The sequence below is a fragment of the Rhyacophila brunnea genome, unplaced genomic scaffold (assembly GCF_057557595.1).
Source record: "Rhyacophila brunnea isolate RB1 unplaced genomic scaffold, BYU_Rbru_1.0 scaffold_7, whole genome shotgun sequence".
Classification (NCBI taxonomy): Eukaryota; Metazoa; Arthropoda; class Insecta; order Trichoptera; family Rhyacophilidae; genus Rhyacophila; species Rhyacophila brunnea.
In genome coordinates this window covers 41,826,027-41,849,497 of record NW_028233339.1, presented here as the reverse complement: position 1 = coordinate 41,849,497, position 23,471 = coordinate 41,826,027, and the positions used below count along the sequence as shown (strand labels likewise).

General features: G+C 34.7%; 1 protein-coding gene across 1 annotated transcript; it reads right to left on the bottom strand.

The window, feature by feature from the left end:
- Positions 1 to 716: 716 nt before the first annotated feature.
- Positions 717 to 22,533, bottom strand: LOC147064905 (uncharacterized). The gene is made up of 7 exons (XM_085958253.1): positions 22,125 to 22,533; positions 18,080 to 18,270; positions 7,854 to 7,973; positions 7,113 to 7,296; positions 6,457 to 6,705; positions 5,040 to 5,201; positions 717 to 1,928 (listed from the first exon to the last, which is right to left on the bottom strand). Exons 1-7 carry the CDS (start codon positions 22,183 to 22,185, stop codon positions 1,693 to 1,695), a joined length of 1,203 nt encoding a protein of 400 aa, XP_085814379.1. The 5' UTR covers positions 22,186 to 22,533; the 3' UTR covers positions 717 to 1,692.
- Positions 22,534 to 23,471: the final 938 nt, after the last annotated feature.

Here is a 23,471-nt window from a genome sequence, read left to right as displayed (position 1 = left end):
TACTCACAGGGTTCATAATACTATAATACTTTGGACTCTAGGAAAAATTACGCTGCTTAATCATCCTATTACATAAGTTTCCCCGCCTGTGGAGATGGCAAATATTGGTAGTAGACAACTGTAATATTTTAAAAATACCCTATCAATATTAACTTCCAAATACTTCTCATAAATTTAATAAAATAACTAGAATATATCGTAAACTTTCTAAAGTAGATTACTAGTAAAAAAAAATATAGTTTAAAAATAACAATAATTAATATTCATATTATATATTTATTCATACTACTTATAGAATATTATGTTGCCCTATTCGCTCTTTGATAAAAAATTAATTATGTAGTACTGCTTAAAAATAAGTGAGCAGAATACATAGCAGACCATAAAATTATAGAACACTTCATCACTTTAAAGGTAAAACTCACTAAGTGATAAGTGAAGTGATTTACATAATGATTCACATATTTGGATATTTCCAAAAGATGCTAGAACATAAATACATACAATGGATTTATTTGCGATATTAATACATTAATATATTTGAATCAATATTAATTATGATATCACATTTCTCACAAATGCACTTAGTGAGTTTTACCTATCAGGTAAAATTTCCCAGTATCCATACTTCGACTCGTTCATATATGGAAAGCAACCAACCTACATTTTAATATTTGACATCTGTGGAAACGAAATAACTCCATATTATTTTTGTTGCATCCTGGTGATTGTGCATTTAATATTACGATTGTAGGGTTGGTTGGTTTCCCCGCAAATAGATCCACTAAACTGTCTTTAATATAAGCACACAGGCGATCAAATAAAAGATATTTTGACGATTAAACATTATAAAATAATAGCTACCTCTTGTGCAAAGATCAAGTCAATGCGTTACTAGGGAGTACTTTTATGAACACCGTGGGTCTTGAGATGTACAAAATTGTCCTTGTAACTGATAATACATAAAAGTGAAAGAAAATTCTGATTACAATAATATTAAAATAACAACTAACTTATGATAATCCATTCTCCATTTAGAGCGATTGACAATAATTGTTGACTAAATTTCCACATTTTGGTTCCACAAATTGAATTCTGTTTCCAATAATTGAGATTACGTTTCATTGACTATTACTAACAATAAGAGAATTTAATTAAAATGAAAAGAGATTCAGTGGCAAAATAGATTACCAATACGACATGCGTTTGCCAAGACATTATAAAAATAAAACCTGCAGTGCATTAATTGATCTTGCAATAATCGCATGATAATATATTAGACTAGAAGCGTTGATCGTAAAGAAATACAGATTTTAATTCTGCACTCTTTTTTATCACTTATACACAACAATATATCTCCACGTCTCTCAAACACCATTGAATTAAGTAATTAATTTATAAAAAAATAAGTTTCATTTAGATTCACTTAGATTGGAAGACATAATCACTCTTCCCATTTGAGACACATTCATAGTCGATAGCTATAAATTTTCAGTCATATTTTTAACTTCTCCTTCTATATAAGATCTAAAAATAGCATTGTGCAGTAAACATCCTACATACTAAATTCGGGTTGCCATTCAACAGTCCAAAAAAAAATGTTACATACTAAAGTAATATTATTTTTAGCAGTCTGTTATAATTATAATTGGTTATGTAGACGATTTAAGAAAAATATATAACACAATTGCTTCAGGACGTAACAGTATTGGACGTTAGTCTGGATGTATCTGGTAATATGATGACTTTATTAGAGTTTGGGAAGAGGACACTGTACGGTGGCGGCGGTTGTTCCAGCTCATCGTAAGTGGGCGGGGGAAGCAATTGTCGATGGTGGAAGACAGGGGCGGAAGATACAACGGCCGCCGGCGCCACGCAATCAGGAGGCATCTCCAAAGGGGGTGGTTTTGGCTTATAACACAACCACTCTGCAAAAGAATAGAGATAAATTATTTATACAATAAAGGTAAACACATGTGACCAGATGCAGATGCGTACACATATCATGTGCCTATTAACTTTATTCGCGTGAAAATTAAGCTATCAGTGCCACATATTTAACGGCAAAATTAAGAATATAATATATCATAATTCGTGGGGTTACTGCTTAAAGTTGGTAAGTCTCGAAATCATGTTATGGAGTTACCAATTTGAAGTTTGATATGCCCTCTAAAATCAGACACAATGCTAATTTCTTTGTACTTTATGTGTATGGTCTATGGATGTTCTATGACCTTGATTTTTTTTCTAGCATAGATATGTATATATAGATACATAATCTATTGGTAAGTCTAAATACCTGAATTATCGACTTACCAAAGCTTGGCAGCAGTGTTTCCCAATTAATTTTAGTCACGGAACCCTTTTATATTTAATACAATATAACGGATTCCCAAAATTCCAGCATGCAAAGATCTCTCACATTAAAAATGTTAACATTTTTTCCCTGAACTGATAAATAAAGTTCACACTTAATCACAATAAATCACAATAATCACATAATAATATATAAATTAAAAGTTAGAACATTATAATATTGCTTCTACCGAGTTCAGTAAAAGAGTGACAAGTGTGCACCTGTAGTAATTTGCAAGAAGAACAACCAAAACCCGTCGGGCGAGATTATTAACAAAAGGAATAAAACAATGCAGACTGTTTCCTGCCGTCGACGAGAGTCAAAGGTTAAAAAGTAAGATTTGACCTACTTAAGAGTGTTTTGAATTTGGAGTAGGCATAACATAGGGCCAAATGATGATTACCCATATCGTCGGTGTTTTGTAAAAAGGGCGAATTAACCTAAATACTATTTTACAGGAGGACTTTTAACTTTTGACATTTATATATTAACTACCTGTGGATGATAACAAGTTTATAATAAAGATTAGAAAGAATACTATATTATTTTAAAAAGGCTAATATGTCACATTCGCTTTTTATCCGTAACACTAAGTGGATACTCGGCCTTACGATTATCGTTTTTAAGTACATTCCTGAGGAGATACAAATTTGCCGTTTTTACACAACAAAACTAGTTAGGTATATATTGTTATTTCATTAAAATCTCAATTTCGCCAAAATGGTTGACCCCTTTACAAAACACCGACGATATCTTCACATATAATTTTCAATTATTGTCGAGATTGTAATGGTTGACAGTTACTTTAATTAAAATATTATTAGCTATTAGCTCTTCAATTCCTCTGAAAAAATATTATCTAACAAAAACCAGCAACCCTGAAACAGAATCGTTAATTTTAACTCATGGAATGGATTTGAGAAACTAGAATACAGAGTGCTAGCAAATAATATAGTGTTGTACCTATGTACATACCTTGTTATGTATTTAGTTTTTGTTGTTTGTTTCATCAGTAATCAGTATAATATGAAACAATTTTGTTATGTGCAGAGCAGAGAAAGATTGTAAATATGGTAATGTATTGAAGCTACCTCTACATTGCATCTAAGAAAATATTTATACATACAAACTACAAACAACAAATTTTGCTCTAATAATAATTATAACTAAGCTGAAGTACCTGGCTTCCTTAATCGATATAGAATAATTATTTAATTTAACAAATCAATAATAATCACATTTTTCAACATCAAATATAACTGTTTAACCCATTCACTGCGGACCAGTTAATTACTATTTAATTACCATATTTAACTCATTTAGTGCTGACAACGCGACTGGCGCGTTTGCATTAGTTGACCATTAGATATAATTAACATATTTAAATGTGGTAATTAATTAGTAATTAGTAAGTCAGCAGTGAATTGGTCAATTAATATGCTAATACCATCTAATGGCCATATAATTGCAACGCACCAGTTGCGTTAGACGCACGGGATGGGTTAATCTAGGCATGCTATATGACATCAAAATGAAAATAATTCTGATAGTAGTAAAAGTCAAACAGAGAAGCCCAAATTAAAATCGAAACAAAATGTAAACTTTATGTTACAGACCTACAAATTTATCAACAGAATGGATGGGGGAGCCACTGTCAAAAACTGCCTAATCAAGACTCGTAACTGGACAAAATCTGACATTCAAATGAAATTTTCAAAGTGCGTCCTATGGTAGTTTGTAGTTCGATTTTTGGCCATTCTACAGATAAGTTTGTAGGTCTGTAATCTGTTGTAAAAATTCAAAATTGGAAGAAGCAAACAAACATACAGACCTACAAACTAATCTATAGAATGAATGGGGGAGCCACTGTCGAAAACTACCCAATCAAGACTCGCAACTGGACAGAATCTGACATTCGAATGACATTTTCAAAATGGCGTCCATATGGTAGTTCGTAGTTCCATTTTGACCATGCTTTAGATAAGTTTGTAGGACTGTACTTTGTATTTTATATATTATATAGATGGATAGAATATATAGGTTGCTGTCAAATATTGGTAAGTCGATAATTTAGGCAACAACGGTTAACAAAAGGTTAACAACGGATTATGGGTCTTTATATAAATATGTATGATATAAAACAAATTTATCCGATATATTTGTGGGTGCGATAAGTCTGTAGTAGATGGCGAATGAACCATAATACACATATTATCCACAAATGAGATAAAGGAAAAGTTAAATCAACACACCTGAATTACTAAATTCCATACAGAAACATTGGAGTTCCCGTATAAAATGGTCGAAAAATTAATCATCTTTTGGTTGTACTGAAAAGTAGTGATTTAAGACTTAACACCTTATTCCTTTCACATACAGATATAGAACATGCACATTAGCATTATGCCTGATTTCAGAGGACGTGTCAAACTTCAAATTGCAATTACTACATAACATGATTTCGAAACTTACTAACTTTTGGCAGTAACTATGTGCTGTAAAGCACATATCATAGATTTTGATAGGTGCAATAACGGACTATCGATTCTGGAAACATACATTACCTACTGACAATAATAGAAAACCACCGATAAGGATACCTATGTTAGTGTACCTATTTACTTATTCTCAAAAACAACAAGGCGATAAGTACAGAATTCTTTATTAAGATGAAATTCCTCACCCCAGACTCCGAAGAATATCATGACGACAGCGCAGATGAGCAGAGCCAGCATGATGTAACCCCAAGAACCGTATGGCTCTAGAGCCGTCTCCAAGGCGGTCAAGAAATTGTCCGGCTTCTTTTTGATTGGCACTTCTTTGGGGGGGGGTTTCGTAGTCACCTCTGTAGAAACAGATTAAAAATTTTATAAATTTACAAAATAGAAAATACTATTACGAAACTTGGACACCTTGCCAACATCAGGGTTGCCTATATAAGTTATCTTAAAAGAGACGGCAACAATTAGAGAAGATACAATGCTGAGCTCTACAGTAGGTATCTATGAAAATTGCAGCAGATTCGGACTATCCTGGTTAGGTCACGTGCGAAATATGACAGTGGCAAAGTGTGCGTGTTGAAGGAAGGTAGGCTTTGGTAGGTAAAAAAGTCCTAGGACAACCATATTTGCAACAGTTGAATTTGAATTTCGTTTCATCTTCAGCATTTTACTGAAATTATAAGCAAGTAATATATAATATTTTATATGAAGCGCCTAGTTTCAAAAGCCCCTAAAACGATTTTAAGTAGTTCTGAGAAAAATGAGAAAAAATCATATCTATAAAATCTGTGAACTTTATATATTTATTTTTTTAATTCGTTATATTCTAAAGACATTTTAGGGGAATTTGAAAAGCACACCAAACCATTTTAGCGGGTTTTGACATTCATCCTAATTTTTGATCATACGTATTGACGGTTTTTAGCGTTTTTTAAAGTTCAATCTTTGGTCATCATATAGGTAACAAAAATATCCATCTAAATACATATCTAACTCAAAAATTTTCAAAAACTGTTTTAGGGGCTTATGAAACTAGGCGCTTCATATATCGACTGTTTCAAGCCAAAGACAAATCGCTACTATTCAGGAGAGCAAAAAGGGTGAAAAAAATTCATGTTAATCGTTTCTTTACAACTTCTTTCTTAGTATTGGAGTTTTTTTATGGTAGAATAATATTATTTTGAGGTAGGTATGTAGTAATAATTTATTTATTTTTTGTGCAATTAGAATTTTTGCGACGTCACAATTAACTAATCATAACAGACTCTACTGATCTAGTTATGATTAGGTAATGCTGACAATATTATCGCTCTATCGTTTTGTTTCGACAAAAAAAAACATACATATTAAAGTGTGTCACACAAGTGTGGTATGATTGCTACAGATAGAATGAGCTACCAATGATATATACTGCCGTATACATAGGGCAATGATCTGCAGGAGGCCACAGGATGGGACAGGTGAAGAGAGTTATTGAAGGAAGCCAGTACCTACCACAGGTTTATTTGTTTTTTCCAGACAGCTATGGGATTTATTTTCAAATAAAAATGGTACCATAGACACTGCAAAGCTATAAAGTAGTGTATTTTGTGAACACACCTTCCGGCGGGTTGACAGTGATGTTTTCAATACCGAAGATCTCACTGTGGTGCGAGAGCAATCGTTTGACCAGCACTGCCATCCAATTGGAGCGGTCCATGCGGCAGAGTTCGGCTCCCTCGTCCCGGCCGTTGCCCGTAGGGCAATGGCGGATGCCGTCACACGCCAGGAAGTCCGACACACAAAGCCGTGGCCTCACCAGACTGCTGTCGGAACACACCACTTGGTCAAGGGCAGAGCATGACTGTCCTGTGTTGAAAAGTAAATGTTGCTTTAATTTCAATACAATTCAATCCTTAGTGTTTTACTTATGTGCCATTGCATCTTGAGTGGGTCACAGAACATTACCAATACTTTTTATTAATTTATTTTATTTATTTATTTTATATTTTATATTTAATTACAATATTTTTATATGTTATGGTATTATTCTAATCCGGGTCACGGGTCAAAAAGATTACAAACTTTGTTTTAAAGCTATAAAAAAAATATTATTATCAGTGAGTGGCGTAGGGTGGAGGCAGGTTGTTAAGATCCAACATAAATAGTGAATTTTTTTATTATTAAAAATTGTATAACATCCACTCTGCGAAGGCTTATTGCCCACTTAGGAGTGAAGACAGTATGAAATTAGACTTATCACTTCAATAATTCACCTGCATTGATGGCGGTGATGACAAGGCGAAGGTGATCTGTGCGCTTGGAGAAGTGAGGAGGGAACCACTCTATTCGGACAGGCGGCGAGAGAAGCGAAGACATGGAGCCTTTCATGGAATAAATCGGAGAACACGGAGAATGCTTCCATGCCGGCTCCACCAGTGATGGTTTATCCAAATAGACCTGAGAACAAGTAACACATATTAACTGATTGTAGGATGTAACTGATGAGTCCCCTACGTTTTCGTGGGAAGGTGGTGCCTATCCTGAGTTGTAGTGAAAAGACAAATGTAAAGATAAGTAACTAAAAGAATAATTACACTCCGACAATAATCACTGTGCTGTAATATACCTACAACACAAACAAAGACCCCTCCAAACCAACCAGCCTCGCAACACTCTTAATCAAGCGTATCACGAGGCCCTACGTTTGGATGTGAAGCATCAGCAGTTTATTACGCCTGGTAATGTCTCAGGAGCAGATACCCAAAACTGAGGTTGCCATGCTCTCAATTAAGCTAATAGGCAATAACACCAAGTAACTCATAGAAATTCGGATGCCACCTGAGACTGTGACACTCTTCTCCGAGGGCTCTACAAATGCCACTGACACTCCCTCATCCTGCAGCAATACTACAAGAGCAATTTACGCACTGCAGTGCTACAGTGTAACTGTATTCTTGAACTATACCTTCTTCAAGGCTTAGAATGAAGTTAATAAACAAGTAATTTACACTTACGACATTCAACATGCAGTCTGTGGAAGTTCTATTTTTCCTGTCCATGAGGTAGGCCTTCGTTGGTTTTCTTTTACCGCTCAAATTGCGAGTCGGGATTTCATCCCTACCCTCAAATGGATTCTGTAAAAAAATATATAAAGTTACCAATAAGATTCCTCAGCACCAATGCCTCCCTTCAAGAAAAGAACTGTAGCGGTCAATGACTTCGGGCCTTGTCAGCATTATTTCAGTGTAAGAATTAGCAAGTCATTTAAGCTATCGCATAATCGTCGCATACAGTCAGCAAATTCTACACACGTGACATTCTTCGATGGGATCGAAACGTTCGAAGTGCAATAATGCGGAGGCCAGCAGATTTCTTCAGATTACTTCATCAGCAATGACTCGCAATTTACTGAATATTCATGCATATAATTAGTGGATAGTTGATGAGTCAGTCAGTCTAAATACCTATTAGTACGAATCTTAATCTCAGTCTGATTAGTAAGCTTCATGTCAGTCGCTCCGCACCACATTCTGTTCCACTCGGACCACTTTTTGGTTGACTGGATACGTGACACTAGATCATTTTACCACTCCAGTGGGTCTATTCTATACTTATCGACCGCTTAAGTGATAAAGTGATAAATATTATCAAACTTAGGGTAGGTTTGTATCAAAGTATTAGCTTTTGTAACAATTACAATAAGTTGTATTTGTTGCAATAAGTGCTATATTTTAACAGCACCTCTCTTGGCTGTGATATAATTTAGAGCGAGATAGACAGTTTTGACTGTTTACATGGCTAACTTATTGTAATAATAATTATAATACCTCAATACAAATATGTAATATATACTATCACTTTATCACTTTAGTGGTTGATAGTCACCTCGTGTATAGAATAGAACCCCTGAAACAAATCCAGAACCAACATTATACCAGTAGTAAGGTTTAAGTTTTATTTTAGCTTAACTATTATCTGTGGGCCATATGCAGAGATATCAAAGTTACATGCCGCTGAGTAGATAAGCAGCCAATAATACAATGCTAAGGCATTATTACTTAGTTGAGTCCTGTAAAATCATTTATAATTGCCCGCCAGTAGGTAAATAGCGTAAAAACAATGAATATTAAAAAGTGACAGCCATTGCTTGAGTGAGGAAATTGTAAATGCAAACTTAAAGATGTTAATATCTGTGCAGTTTACCAACTTAATCATGCTTTATTCATTCGGTAAATGCGTTAAAATGGTATAATAGAAATAGTTTATTAAGATCAAATTACATTGGCAGATTCTAACGCCAATCGTCTGCCATGATCACCACCGATCGTGAAATGTGGGTTAAAAATTGCCAAGAACGTACGAAAATATCACAATCACCCGTGAGCTCCCAAAAGGGGCCGCACGTGGCGTGGCGTGTCCTGTATTTATTTTTACATAAACACAACGAAACAAAAATTATACAGTAGTCACCAAGCTGACCAATAGATATTGTTTGGTTTACTTGTATAAAATTGTTAACCCTAGTTAACTGAGTGTATATTATGAAACAATGAAATCAAGTGTCAATACGATCGAGATGGTTGGTAGTTGAATTGTTCCATGTAATTGATATTTATTGTCAATGATTATTGTCAACGATCGAGGTGGATCTGGTTGGAATTGAGAGAATGCTGGTGTAAGTAGACTTTAAATGCTTCAAATACATTATAATGCACATCGCTTACTGTCATACTGTCACGCTGACAAATTTAGTCTATGGTTTCGTCATTCCGCAGAATATTTTGAACGATCACCATCTCTATAAATTCAATGATGGAGAGTGCCAACTCTAATGTATTAGTATTTTGAATTATTATTCATGATTCATGCTAATTTCAATTAATTTTAACAATTTCTACATGTGCGTACGTTAAAATTACTTGCATTATTGCATTCATAGATAATATTTTGAACATAACTCAACCTGCAGACCATAGATAATAGACAACATTCTTATAGAAAATACATAGTGCCAACTGCTAAAAACAAAAAAAACATGCGATTTTAACATGAGTCGAAATTGTGTAGGCATGTAGAAAATGATAAATAACGTTCATTGAGTCATGTCGATGCAGTGCGGTATGAGTGAGGTGACCTCATTGTTGTTCTGGTGATTTCGGCAGAATTTGTTAACTGACAATGTTCTTTTAGAGGTTCGAAATGTGCTACAAGATGGGAGCATCAGTCTGATAACATTTTCAACAATAAGAAAAACGATATTACACACTTTTTTTTCCAGTAGCAGCAGCTTACTGTGACATCACGTGACAGTACGCGATGTACACCATAATATATTTCCTCCTTAAGACAATTTATATACTTTTACAATACCCACTTTTTACTAGGAAGACTTTTCTAGGAAGATGGGACTGACTGAATTTGCTCGTTATAAGCGTTACTCGTTATATCAGAGAATAGGTATTTTTAAATGAGCGGTCACATAATACAAAAAGTCACAATTCAAACAAAAATACACAATTAAAATTTTTCCCCGAAACAAGCATGGCATTCATAAACTACAAAAGACATTGTTTATTGTAATGAACGCTGGTAGATACCTACTGACTTCACAAACCTTGGATTTTTTTATCAACCATATGCGTGGAAACTTTTTCAATATTGTCGGCCAAAAAACCAATTATGTAGGTACTTAGACACTTCACTAGTGTCATAAACGTAATGCAATGCAGGCGGCATCCTTATCCGGATTTTATGGCTTAGGGTCGAAATGTTTTTAAACGATCGACACATTAACAGTTTTAAGAAAGTTTTTGACGATTTTTAACTCGGTATATCCGATAAGTAGCTCGTTATAAAAGTGAATAAAAGTATGGAGAAAATGATAAACCAAAATGTCAATGAATGTTTCCTCGTTACATCCAAGATCTCGCTATATCCGTGATCGTAATAACCGAGCTCGGCTGTATTTGTAAACATTTTCAAATACTAAAAGTAAACTGTGAATGTATTTTTTGGAACAGATGACAGAACATTACACTGTCACCATTTACTAGCATCATTATTTAAAAAAAAAAAAAAAAAAAGCAGGTCATGCTGTTATAAAATTAAATAGAGAATATTATAAATGCTCACATTATTCGCGATAAAGACTTTAAATTGACATTAAAATATATCTGCACCTCAGACCCAGTATGTCTTATGTTAGACTTTAGTGAAAATGAGTGTAAGTAAGTATAGAGTTTGTACCTAAATTATCATTTCGTTCGGAGCCAATTGACTTTTTGAATATATCCACAACAGAAATTTTAAAATTCTGATAGCATAAAATGAAAAAAACATTGATAGCATAAAAATCTTAAATTAGATTTTCCGAAGTGTTCCTTTTAGATGTAAGATACTCTGGCTCCCATTCTTTTAGTGATGAAACGGCACATAAAATAGTTTTTCACATTTAAGCATTGATTGAAAAGATTATTTACATACGAGGGTGGGTCAATAATTCCTTAGAAAAAAGCATTAAAACAGTTTTTATTTTTGTATTTTTCTTTTATTTCTCAACATAATCTCCTTGGAGCTCAATACACTTGGTTAGACGTTTCTCAATTTTTTTTAAACCGTCAGAAAAATAAGTTTTCGGAAGGTCCTCAAAATAAGCATTTGTCCGATCGATGACTTCTTCATTTGAAAAAAAACGTTGTCCACTTAGCCATTTTTTTAAGTTTGGGAAAAGGAAAAAGTCACTGGGGGCTAAATCTGGCGAATACGGTGGGTGGTCGACCAATTCGAACTTCAATTCTTCAATTTTAGCCATTGATCGTAAACATGTGTGAACACGGGCATTGTCCTGATGAAAGAGGATTTTTTTCCTGTTTAAATGTCCAATAAAGATGCATAATAATCCCCTGTTATTGTTTTTCCTTTTTCCAAATAGTCAACGAAAATAATTCCACGTGCATCCCAAAATACAGAAGCCATAACCTTACCAGCTGATTTTACAGTTTTCGCCTTCTTTGGACATGGTTCGCCTTTCGCAATCCACTGCTTTGACTGTTCTTTCGTCTCGGGAGTATAGTGGTGTATCCATGTTTCATCTACAGTCACAAAGCGACGAAAAAATTCATCCGGATTGCGTTGCATGAGCGACAACAGGGCTTTAGAGGCCACCACCCTATTGCGTTTATTGTCGACTGTGAGCAAACGCGGCACCCATCTTGCAGAAATTTTTTTCATGCCCAATTTGTCATGTAAAATAGAAATGACGCTACCTTTTGAGATCCCTGTAACCTCAATTATCTCACTCAACTTTAATCTTCAGACACTTAACACCATATCGTGGATTTTATTGATCATTTCTGGTGTAGTCACCTCTACAGGACGTCCTGAGCGTGGTTCATCCTTTGTTGATGTACGACCACGTTTAAATTCATTTAACCAGTTATAAATAGTTGCAAGTGAAGGAGCAGATGTGCCGTGAACTAAATCCAACTCATTTTTTATTTCCTTTGCTGTTAACCCTTTTATATTAAAATGTTCAATAACAGCTCTAAACTCAATTTTCTCCATTTTTGTAAACAAGCAAATTTTTTTTTTTAAATGTACGAGAAACACACAACGACCCGACCAATCTGATTGAAACTTCGCAGCATACTGAATCGGTAGTGCCGCTGCATGAAAACAAACCGCTTACAGTACTAGTCGCGCCACCTGTCGGCTTTTCTAAGGACTTATTGACCCACCCTCGTATGATAAAAATACTCGCCTGAATCAAAATTATGAATGGAATTTAAATTGAGCAAATGAACAACGTTTATCTAAAACAGCAAATGACTGTTTAGATTAAGTCCCGTTTACATGATTCACTTTTGACGATCACTGCGGAGGAATCATCCGCAGTGACCCTTGTAAACACACATTCATCAACGAATCATTGGAAAGTGATCACCCGGAATCAAAAGTGAATTAAGTTCAACTTGTTCTACTTTTGGATCACTTTTTGATCACTGCGGATGACTCCAAAAGTGCCATGAATGCGCACTGCGCCCTTGAGTATTGTCATCATATTTACATAGGTACGTAAACTGCCATTTTGAATAATTGAAAACAAACCGGTTAAATAGATGTTCCTGCGGGCCACATAATATTTGATAGTACATACTAACTGTAATAAACAAACTGTTGGTTTGAATTCCAACCTGTACCCCTATTTCACTTGACGCCATTTTGGAATGAATTGAGTATTTCACTTTCGGTGATACGTGTAAACAAAAAGTGACTGCCTGAATGCAATTTCCTGCGGATGATCATCCGCAGTGACTCGTCTAAATGAACCTTTATGTATGATAAGACTGGAAAGTCTCGTATTACGCAAAACGTGTATTCGACCAATGTGTGCCACTGGTGCTCACGTATGTATGCAAAACATGGATCCATAATGTAAGTGAAATCAAAAACTAAGAGTAGCATGATGCAATATGGAAAGGTGTAAGGACCACAAAAGAAATGGATAAGGAGGCAGATAAAAGTACACAATGCGATTGAGGTCGCCAAGTTCGTGAAATGCCAATGGGCCGAACATGTCGCTCGGCAAGAGGACATGCGCTAAACGGATGCCATCCTAACGCCACTAGATTGACAGTCACAAAATATACGGTTGAAAACCACGGTATGAGGTTGGGAGCCCTTTCTCTAGACGGAAGATGAAAATTGCATTGCTTGTAATTTCCGTAATGAGGCAAAGGAAACGAAGAGTACTTGGTCACGGAGAACTGGGAAGCTATGATGATGATAATGATGAATATTTCACACTTCAATGACATATTCATTGAGAAACAAACAGCAATTACTGCAAGGTCAAAGTCGATGGAGCTGAAATATAATTACATATGTGTTGTTTACTATTACCAAAAAAAAACTTGATTTCAATAAAAACCAGTTGTCTCAATTTTGCAACAGGTAGTCTCAGATTTAAATACTAACAAAACATGAACAACAACTGCACACATATTTTTTCATTGCCCGTAATTAGAAGAAGAAAAAATACTGATTCCTTGCAAGAGTGAACTAAAAATCGAAATGTATGTGTGTGAGCAGAATGTACATATCTACTTGATGTTTTATTTGCACATATTATAATGAAGTCAGTGGGAAATACATTGCATTTATATAACACCAATTCAATATTTATACAAAAAAGACTTGTTTTAGCATAGAAAAAAAATAGGAAAACAATTTTACACATATGCAATGATATTACACAACATAGAATAGTTTGAATGTGAAATAAGACTTGTCACCAATGAATTTAAATCAATTAGAATATTAACGCAAATAAGTGCAATTGATATTATTATTGGAAACAAGATACATAAATTAATTTATTATTTAATACTGAACAGATGCAAGATTTCATCATCATAGGCCGAGGATGAAGGCTCCCCTAGCTCCTTCGACACTTATCGGTACCTAATTCATCGGTCGCTGCCAAATAAATCCACTGAACTTTATGCGTTTGTCTATCTAGCTGGCTTTGGGGTGTACTAATGGTTGTTTAGTGCCACTTTGACATCACTGTATTGCGGCATTTGTTGTCCAATCACCGAGCCCATTGCCATTTCATCTGAATATGCGATCTATATCACATTGCATTCTCATAGCTGCTTCCTTAACCATTGGTTTCTTTTGTTGTTTTTCCGTGTCATGCCCAAAATGCACCATGCAACGCTGTATAAGACACAAGATTTAAGAATGATAAATTCTTCCTGTTGAAAATATCTCAGAAAACACACCAATTAGAAAAATTCTCAGCAAAAAAGGTGGGCCAAGTGGGAATCTAACATTTTTTCCACTGTCCGCATGACTACTCTAATCCTGTGTGTTATGCTGATGTAATTATATGCCTGAATATCTGACGATAATTAAAGAAGTTATTAACGAAAATCCATTAAAACTGAGGGTTGATTCTTTTGTTGAATATTTACAACCTAATTATAACCAAAAACATACAAAAGCAGTAACCAGTGGTATAAACATCACATAGGAATGAGTTCGATAGTTTTGAATTTACCAACTACTGTAGATAACCACCTTGCGTATGGAATGCCTTCTGTGTTAATTTGGACCAACTAAAATAATGAAAACATGCTAAAGTGCTAACTGTTAATAGCTGCGCTGGAACAACTATTTTATAGATTAATTTAGGAAATTAATTGGGAAAAAACTGTTTGAAAATTAGTGCAGCATATTTTTTCAAGGAACCTGTGTAGTAAAATAAAAAAAATATATGAAATATTTAACATAATGGGTTTTTTTCCAAGAGCCAATCATAAATTTATTTTACCAATGTATGAAAATATCATCAATATACACTTAGTTTAAAAATACTAATCCGAAATGCTAATTGACAAGGATAATACCGTGCTAATTGAAGTCGCTATGCGGCATTGGTGATTCCGCTTCTTGCATCATTCATGTTAATGGTTAGGTTAGCAGTGGTTTCCATACTTTATGTTACTATGCCCCCTTTAAAAAAATCTAATCTTCCTCCCTTTTATTTCATAAAATAATACACACGTGTTTAAATGGTGAAAAGTATTAAGCCAAGAAGAAGAGAAGAATTAAAAAAAACGTAAGTAATTGACAGAATATTGTTTTATTATATATTATCGAAGTTATACTTCTTTTGGGGCGTTTGGTAGAATGAAATTGAGAGCTGCGCGCGCACACCGTTAGGAAAGTGCGCGACAGTATGAAGTTAGCTGCGAATCAGTTAGCTGTATACAAACGCAAGTTATAGTAGAATAATATTGTCGGCCATTTTCAATTCCTTAAGAAAACAAACGATTAAACATCAGAGTGACAATTATTACTTTAAAAATAAAAACAACGAGAAATAATTATATAATTTAGTAATATAAGTAAAAGTATATAGACAAAAACCAACTCCAATAAGCTCAAGAAAAATCTTGAGTGTGTAATTTAACAAGATAATTAAGAACTAGTCGAAGAATCTAGGTTATCACAAGTTTTGTTATGCCAAGGAAGTATAACTTCTAACGCACGTACACACCGATTTTTTTTAATCAATTTGTTTTTAATGCGATGGATGTGCTTGTTTATTAGCACAACATTTATCAAATCTTGAGGATAGTACTACTCGTAGCTATTTTTCGACTACTAAACGGGTTCGATATTTGGGTTACATTGCAGCTTCCCAGTTTGGAAATCGCTGGATTAGGCTTTCTATATATCATTCTAATAGCCGATAATCCGAGACATACTTAATGTGAAATTAACTGAAGACCAATCAACACAATTTTATTTCCTAAATGACTAACAGCCGTATTCATACAGTCTGGAACCACACTCAACGCAGTTAGTGGTCAGCAGAATAAGAAAACTATAAAAAATGCATACGTCACGAAGATGCGTACAGGAATGCACACCAAACTTAAAATGGCAGCAATCTGCGCGATCTGTCAGTGTCACTTTAATATACATCTAAAATGAGTTCATCACAACAAGCATTTAATAGGTTTAGTTCGTCTTGATTGAAGTTAACTGCCCGTCGTCATTGAGCTATAGATGGATTCATGATGGTAAAAATGCTAAAATTGCAAAAATGTATACAGATATCGAGGATCGATGGAAATGTCAATATTGTCAATGAGCCCGCGAAGCTGTATTGCCATATTATGGAAATGTATACTGTCTATACTTTATCCTTTTATACATTAAGAAGTATAAAATAAATATGATATTATAACAAATAAATTATTTAAAGTTCATGATCATTATTCATTTATAATTATTAAATTTATATGGTACCGTTTGCACATTTTTACACCTATTCAGAATTTCAAAATTTTAAATTAATTATCGGGGAATCAAAATTTAAAAGTTGGTAACAATAGTCATGGCATGATGCGTATTACGTCAGCGACGTGACGTCACTATTCAACGGATTCTATTTAGGTTTATGTATGCAAATTTGCATTAAATAGCTTGAATGCAGTTTGCTGTTATATGCATACGCCAGTAAAAATCCAAGACAAGCGGTGGAAAACCTTCGCATGTTGGAAGGTTACATACCCAGAATAATCCTAGTTGTGTGCGCGGTTGCAACATTGCTGGGAGTTTTGATTAATGACAATGTCGCAATCAAGACTATTTATATGTACGACCGCCTTGGCCTCCACATCCTGAAGCGGGCACCCATGCCAGGATCTTTGGCGGGGCCCCCCTACCTATCGCTAAGATTAAAGGTGTGACACTCTACAGTAGCGTTTTCCTAATGCTGTTCGAGGGAAAATTTCAGTGTATTTTTAGCTATTTTTTTATTTTTTAATACATCCACTTAAATTATGGATTTGTCGAGTATCGACATACAATAATCAAAGAATGCATCACACAACTACATATCCTCATTATCTCACTTATCTGGTCGACCCGCCACGCCGAGCCAGGGCCCACAGGCTAGAGCCCTGTCAACCCCTTCCTTGTGGGGAACATGACGACCAATTTTTTTTTCTAATGAAGAAAATTATATTGGATTCAAATCTTTATGAAAAAATAATATGCTTGTTGAATTTGGTATTTTTTTTAATAGAAATACCAATTATATCAGATATGAGGAGTTCATTATCAAACACGGCAAAGTCATGTTCACTTTTTTTTTCAGGAGGTGAAAGTTTGTTTGACTACCTTTTCATGACATTTTATGTTTTTATTCCATATACAGCTTCATAATATACTCTCAATAAGACAAAATTTGATTGAAGATGCTTAGTTTTGTCAGAAAATCAGTCATCACTTATTGTTTCTGGCAAAAGTTCACCCGTCCCATTAATAAAACTATCAATTTCACACAAAGGTTCAAAGCTTGGGTTATTGTTCAAAATGTTTTCAAACTTATCTCTAATTTACGCAGGAACACTTCTGGCAATGAGGAGTTCATTTGTCGAATTTTATTCATTAACTAAATAGATTCAGTCAACGCCAAATTTGAGCCGGGAGGCTAATAGGTTTGGCCGGCTACAACGTATACCTACTGCACAATATTGTAAATATAGCGAAAATATGCATCATCACTAGATTTTAGGTAAAATATGCAATAATCGGTGAGAATGGACTAAATATACAATTGTCTCTACTAATGAATAATGTCTGGTATGTGTCCAAGGATGGAGGGTAAAGCTGACACCCCTATTTTTGTTGAATACTATGTTGTACACTAATCTCTTACCTTGGTGCCATTGACAATCCGAATGGAGAGTGCGTAGACGAGCGGGGCCAGGATATTGAGGGTGCAGGCTTGCTTTGACGCCAGATTGTTTTCCTCACGATTTTCCAGTTTCAGCGAAACTGCAGAAAGACGGCCTCTCGGTTCCAATCTGATCTCCTCTGCGGCACCACATAGCAAGCTCTCTCCTGACACTGTAGACAAAATATTCATGTTACAATTGAAGTTGTGAGAATTGAACTGTGTAAATTGGCATCAAAGATTAATATCCAATTGTGAAAAACTGTTTTCATCATTTTTTAATTGAGGTCTTGTTCTCAAGTGATTAACATATTTATTCTTCATATTTAGTAATGTTAATATTGGTTTGTGAAAACTAAAAGTTATGTTTTTGTAACTACACCTTTTGTCAACCGCCATGGTATAATAAGCAGATTTGAAAGCGGGTTGATTGTTTGGGCCCCATATAGTTGAAGTGAGGCCTTGTGGGGTATCGATGCCAGAGCAGACGCAGCCTAAACGCATGTTGCAAAGCCTATAAATGGGGACGCAAGTATTGCAGGCAAAACCCTCAGAAATCATTATGATAAATCAGCGTTTCCCAAACTATCGACATCTGTGTACCCATTCTATAATTTTCGTAACACTGAGTATCCCTCCCGTAGTCAAAAAAAAAAATGCATATACTTTAATAACAATCAAAATTTTAATTAAATTTATTTTTTCCTCTTTAGTAAGTACATAAACAAAATAATAATAAATGAAAAATAAAATTAATTCATAATAAAATAATAGTTATATTATAAATAACATTCATTATAATCAATGAGAAGGATGAAATTGTTTATGTTGAGATGACAGATCATCATAATTTGGTTCCCTGGTTGTTAATTTTAATCGGTTCCACATCCACAAGTCTGTTCCTTTTTTTGCCTTAAGGGGGGGACATGCTCGTCGTAGGTCAAAATTGAGTTTTTATTGTATTTTCAAACCATGATCCTGGACACTCCTTAAACGTTGTAGATAATCTATTTATATAATTTTGAAGCCTTCAATCTATTTATAGAATTTTAATTGTTCAAACACGCGCGTTAACATAATTTTACTCCCTACTTTAATTATAGTTTGTCAATTTATGGCTACGGCCGTATGTTGTAGCTTAACTACTGGGGAATGCCAAAAGAAATGGCGTATTTCAAAAAAACACTACCTTATTATTAGGTCAATAATTATTATAAAGCAATCATTATTCGTAGGATGTTTATCACACTTGAATGGTCAAAGACAAAGCTTATAATAAGTATCTTTAGAATCATCTTCAAATGTGTTAATCTTGCCGATTTTTTGAATAATAAAATGCCTAATTCTTGTCAAATTTGTGATCACAAAGATTATCAATATAATTTTTTATCGTGAATATTTTTCAAAAATTATCTCGTGATAAATTATACTAATGGTTTTATAAATGCGTTTAAAAATTAATAAACGTAAAAAATCTTAACACCACTGCACAGTTATGTACCGAAATATGACTATATTCTAAAACATTAGAGCGAGAGGTTTAAAAGAATACTATTTTATGCAACAAAAATACTTTATGCAGTCATCAAATGTTTAAAATAACTATAAAGGATAATAAGGCTTCAAAATTATATAAATAGATTATCTACAACGTTTAAGGAGTGTCCAGGATCAAGGTTTGAAAATACAATAAAAACTCAATTTTGACCTACGACGAGCACGTGCGCCGTTAATGTCTACAAATGCTGAAAAAGGAACTTCACATAGATATGAAGTTGAAAAAGGCAAGATGTATTTCAGGACTTCTCTGTTAAATTAGGATACACATGGTCATCCCAATGAAGCCAAAGGCATTAACGTGCTCTTTTTAGCTAATTTGACTTAAGTGCAAGGACACAACAGCAATTGACCAAATTTTATAATGCCAAACACTAGAAGTACTACTGGCTGTGGAATGGACAAAATAGAGACCTTACTTTTAACGAAACTGCGTAAATACAAATTGGTCAAAGGCACTAATGTGGCAAATTCGTCTAAAAAATAAGAATGACATAACTTGTCGATGTGCCAAAACCACAACAAGACCCCAATTAATAATTATTATTATATATTTTGCGCATCTCGTTGTTGAGGGACGAGACCGCTCTGATTGGGGATGACCAAGAGGTGTAGATGGAGAGTCGTCAGGAGGAGAGATGAGAAGTCGAGATTTGGTGGTTGCTTCGATCCGACTTGTACTGTGAGTTTTATTTGCAGCGTAAACACTTGACACAAGAGTATGTAACAAGACCGTTATGTTACGATACTTATGATAGTGTTCCGAGGTCTGAGCTCGGTGGAGTAGAATGCTGTGCGGAGTAACTGACACGAATCTTACTGATCGGACTGAGATTAAGATTGATACTAATAAGTATTTAGACTGACTCACTCATCAACTATGACCCGCTGATTATATGCATGAATATTCGGTAAATTGCGAGTCACTGGTGATGAAGTTTGCAATTGAGAAATCTGCTGGCCTCTGCGTTATTGCACTTTGAATGTTTCGATCCCATCGAAGAGTTTCACGCGTGTAGAATATGCTGACTGTAGATGTGACGATTGTGCGATAGTTTAAATGACTACCCAATTCTTACACTGTTGAAATAATGCTAACAAGACCTGACGTCATTGACCACTACATATAAATCAAAATTGTAAGCAATGACGTCCCGTGGGGGTAGGCAGATTGAGCGTCGCTTGGGTTACTTGGGCAGTTATTCGAAGGGTGGTAAATCGAAGAAAATCATTTGGAATACTTAGAAATAGCTACCTAAACTTAGTAATAACAAAAATATCTTTCCAGCTCACTGGTTTTGTCGGGTTCGCGATATCTAGTTTACTTCCGTTGCCCTTCAACGTCCTTGGTGACCAGAAACGACACGTGGAGATTTGCGAATAATTAGTCTGATATTTTGTTAGTAATGTATCCATACAACACATTTCGGCAAATGTGCCGCAGAGGTGGACATGAGATTTTACAACTTTCTTTTTAGACCAAACCAAACCTAACCTAATCTAACCTACCCCAACCTAATATTACCTCATATAATCTTACTTTGTGATAATGGTGTCAAAATGTATGAAAATTTGAAATTTTCAATTAAGCCGCGTTGACACGGTCCAAGTATGATCCAAGTACACTTGGACCGAGTGCCATCCAAGTGCACTCGTATGAGACATCTTCATACTAAGTATTCCTATCCAAGCTACTTTGACAGCGTCCTACTCATCCAAGTTAGCTTGGATAGGAATAATTAGTATGAAGCTGTCACTTGGATGGGACTCGATCCAAGTTAGCTTGGATAGGAATAATTAGTATGAAGCTGTCACTTGGATGGGACTCGATCCAAGTGTACTTGGATCGTACTTGGACCATGTCAACGCGGCTTTAACGATTATTGGATCAAAAAGCCGATGCGCCGACAGAAAAGGGTAGTTATTATAATTGTCTACATGAGCTCGTGTCCGCCTCTGCGGCACAATTACCCACATTTCATAGATATTGGACTCATGAAAGGATGATAAAAATAATGTATAAAAAAATGAGGCGGCATTTTGGCGCTACCTAGGGGCAGTATTTTATCTAGGGACGTCACTGATTGTAAGGCTCATAATCAATCCTAGGATAAAGTAATGAATTCCCAAAAATGTTTAAACTTGATTAGGTATCTCAGAAGTGTCATTTTATTTTACACATTGCATTTGACCTGATTGGGATGATAAGGTATCCATTACGTATGTGTTCTTGTTTTTAAGATTTAAATATGCTAAAATTGCTACTAAGTATCAAAGACACATCTTTATTTATCTTGATCTCCCAAGGTTAGGATCGAACAAGAAACATAACAAAAGAATATCACGAAAGCAATGTCTTCCCCAAATGAGTTTCTAATGCGGATTCTTTTGGAAGACAAAACATGCTCTGTTGAGTAGTAGGTACATTTGGCTGATTACAATAACAATTTCTATTCAAATGAGTACGTACCGTGTGAATGAACACTGAGGCACATACTAATTATCACCAACCATACACACGCCTTCGCCATCGTCGTCTTTAAAATACCACAATGATAATATAACTACACATATTATTTCTTGTAATTACTGTCATTTCTTAGAATGTCGATATTGCTGCTATGACAAACTGTGTCATACCGATCTCACCAAAGACTACTGTGCAATATGTGCTATACAGCACTGTATCTCACACATAGAGATATATATGTCTTAACTTCACAAAAGTATCACGTTTCACATAATATAGTATACGTATTTTTTTCCAATACTTTAAACCACAAAGTGAAGGCACGTATTTTATTTTAAAAAAATTAGACGGAATAGCTCCTCAAAGTGGAACTGTCACAGGGCAAACGCCATCAGTCACGCCATAGACTAAAATGATTAACGAAATTCAGTGTTTCCATATGGACAAATATACATTATATTGTATGTAAATAATAGGTTCGTTTCTTTCAACCTGTACGAAACAAATCAAATTAAACCATAGACAATATACATATAAATTGTATGAGACCGGAAATGGTTTGAAATTTGACGTTTGGTTCAGTGTATCATTGAAAATCAAACCGTTCTCGGACCATCAGAAATGGTTTGACATGAAACTTCAAACCAATTCGAACGGTTCATAGACTAAGACGATCTGTCAAACTGGAAATTATTAAAAAGTATACATAACATGAAAACGATATCGATGTAAGATTTTCTACAAATTTTCGTTTGTTATTTTCTCGACATTTGACTTTTAATATAATCTTTTGTAGGATTAAGGAAAATCGACATGCCTAAAAACAGCATTCTCCGGCATGTGTAAGATCATCGTGATATGTTAATATTAATATTTTAGATTTAGTACTTTGTATTTTTGGTTTTCAATACAATGGATTTATTTCAATGTATCCCATTATTTTTTGAATCATCGTCGGACGATTCGTCTGATGATGATTTTTTCATGCTGGAAGACTTTCAGCCTATTGTCAATAAGAAAAATGAAAATTATTGCGAAGATACTGTTGCAGAGTACACGTTTATGATGCATTTTCGCGTTTCTAGAAATGTGCATGCAGATCTCACGGAGCGATTTCAAAATTCTTCTTATTTTCCAACCCAGATCAGTGGGTCTATTCTATACTTATCGAACACTAAAGTGATAAATAGTATCAAACTTAGGGTAGGTTTGTATCAAAATATTAGCACTTATTTTAACAATTACACGAAGTTGGTTTTTATTTTTGCAATAAGTGCGATATTTTAACAGCAGCAAGATAGGTTCTGTTAAAATATAGCACTTATTGCAACAATAAAAACCAATTTC

Coding starts and splice junctions, on each gene's coding strand:
- LOC147064905 (XM_085958253.1), bottom strand. CDS start 22,185: ATGGCGAAGGCGTGTGTATGGTTGGTGATAATTAGTATGTGCCTCAGT. Junction 7,297..7,853: donor CAGACTGCATGTTGAATGTC/GTAAGTGTAAAT, acceptor ACTTGTTCTCAG/GTCTATTTGGATAAACCATC. Junction 5,202..6,456: donor CACTGTCAACCCGCCGGAAG/GTGTGTTCACAA, acceptor CTGTTTCTACAG/AGGTGACTACGAAACCCCCC.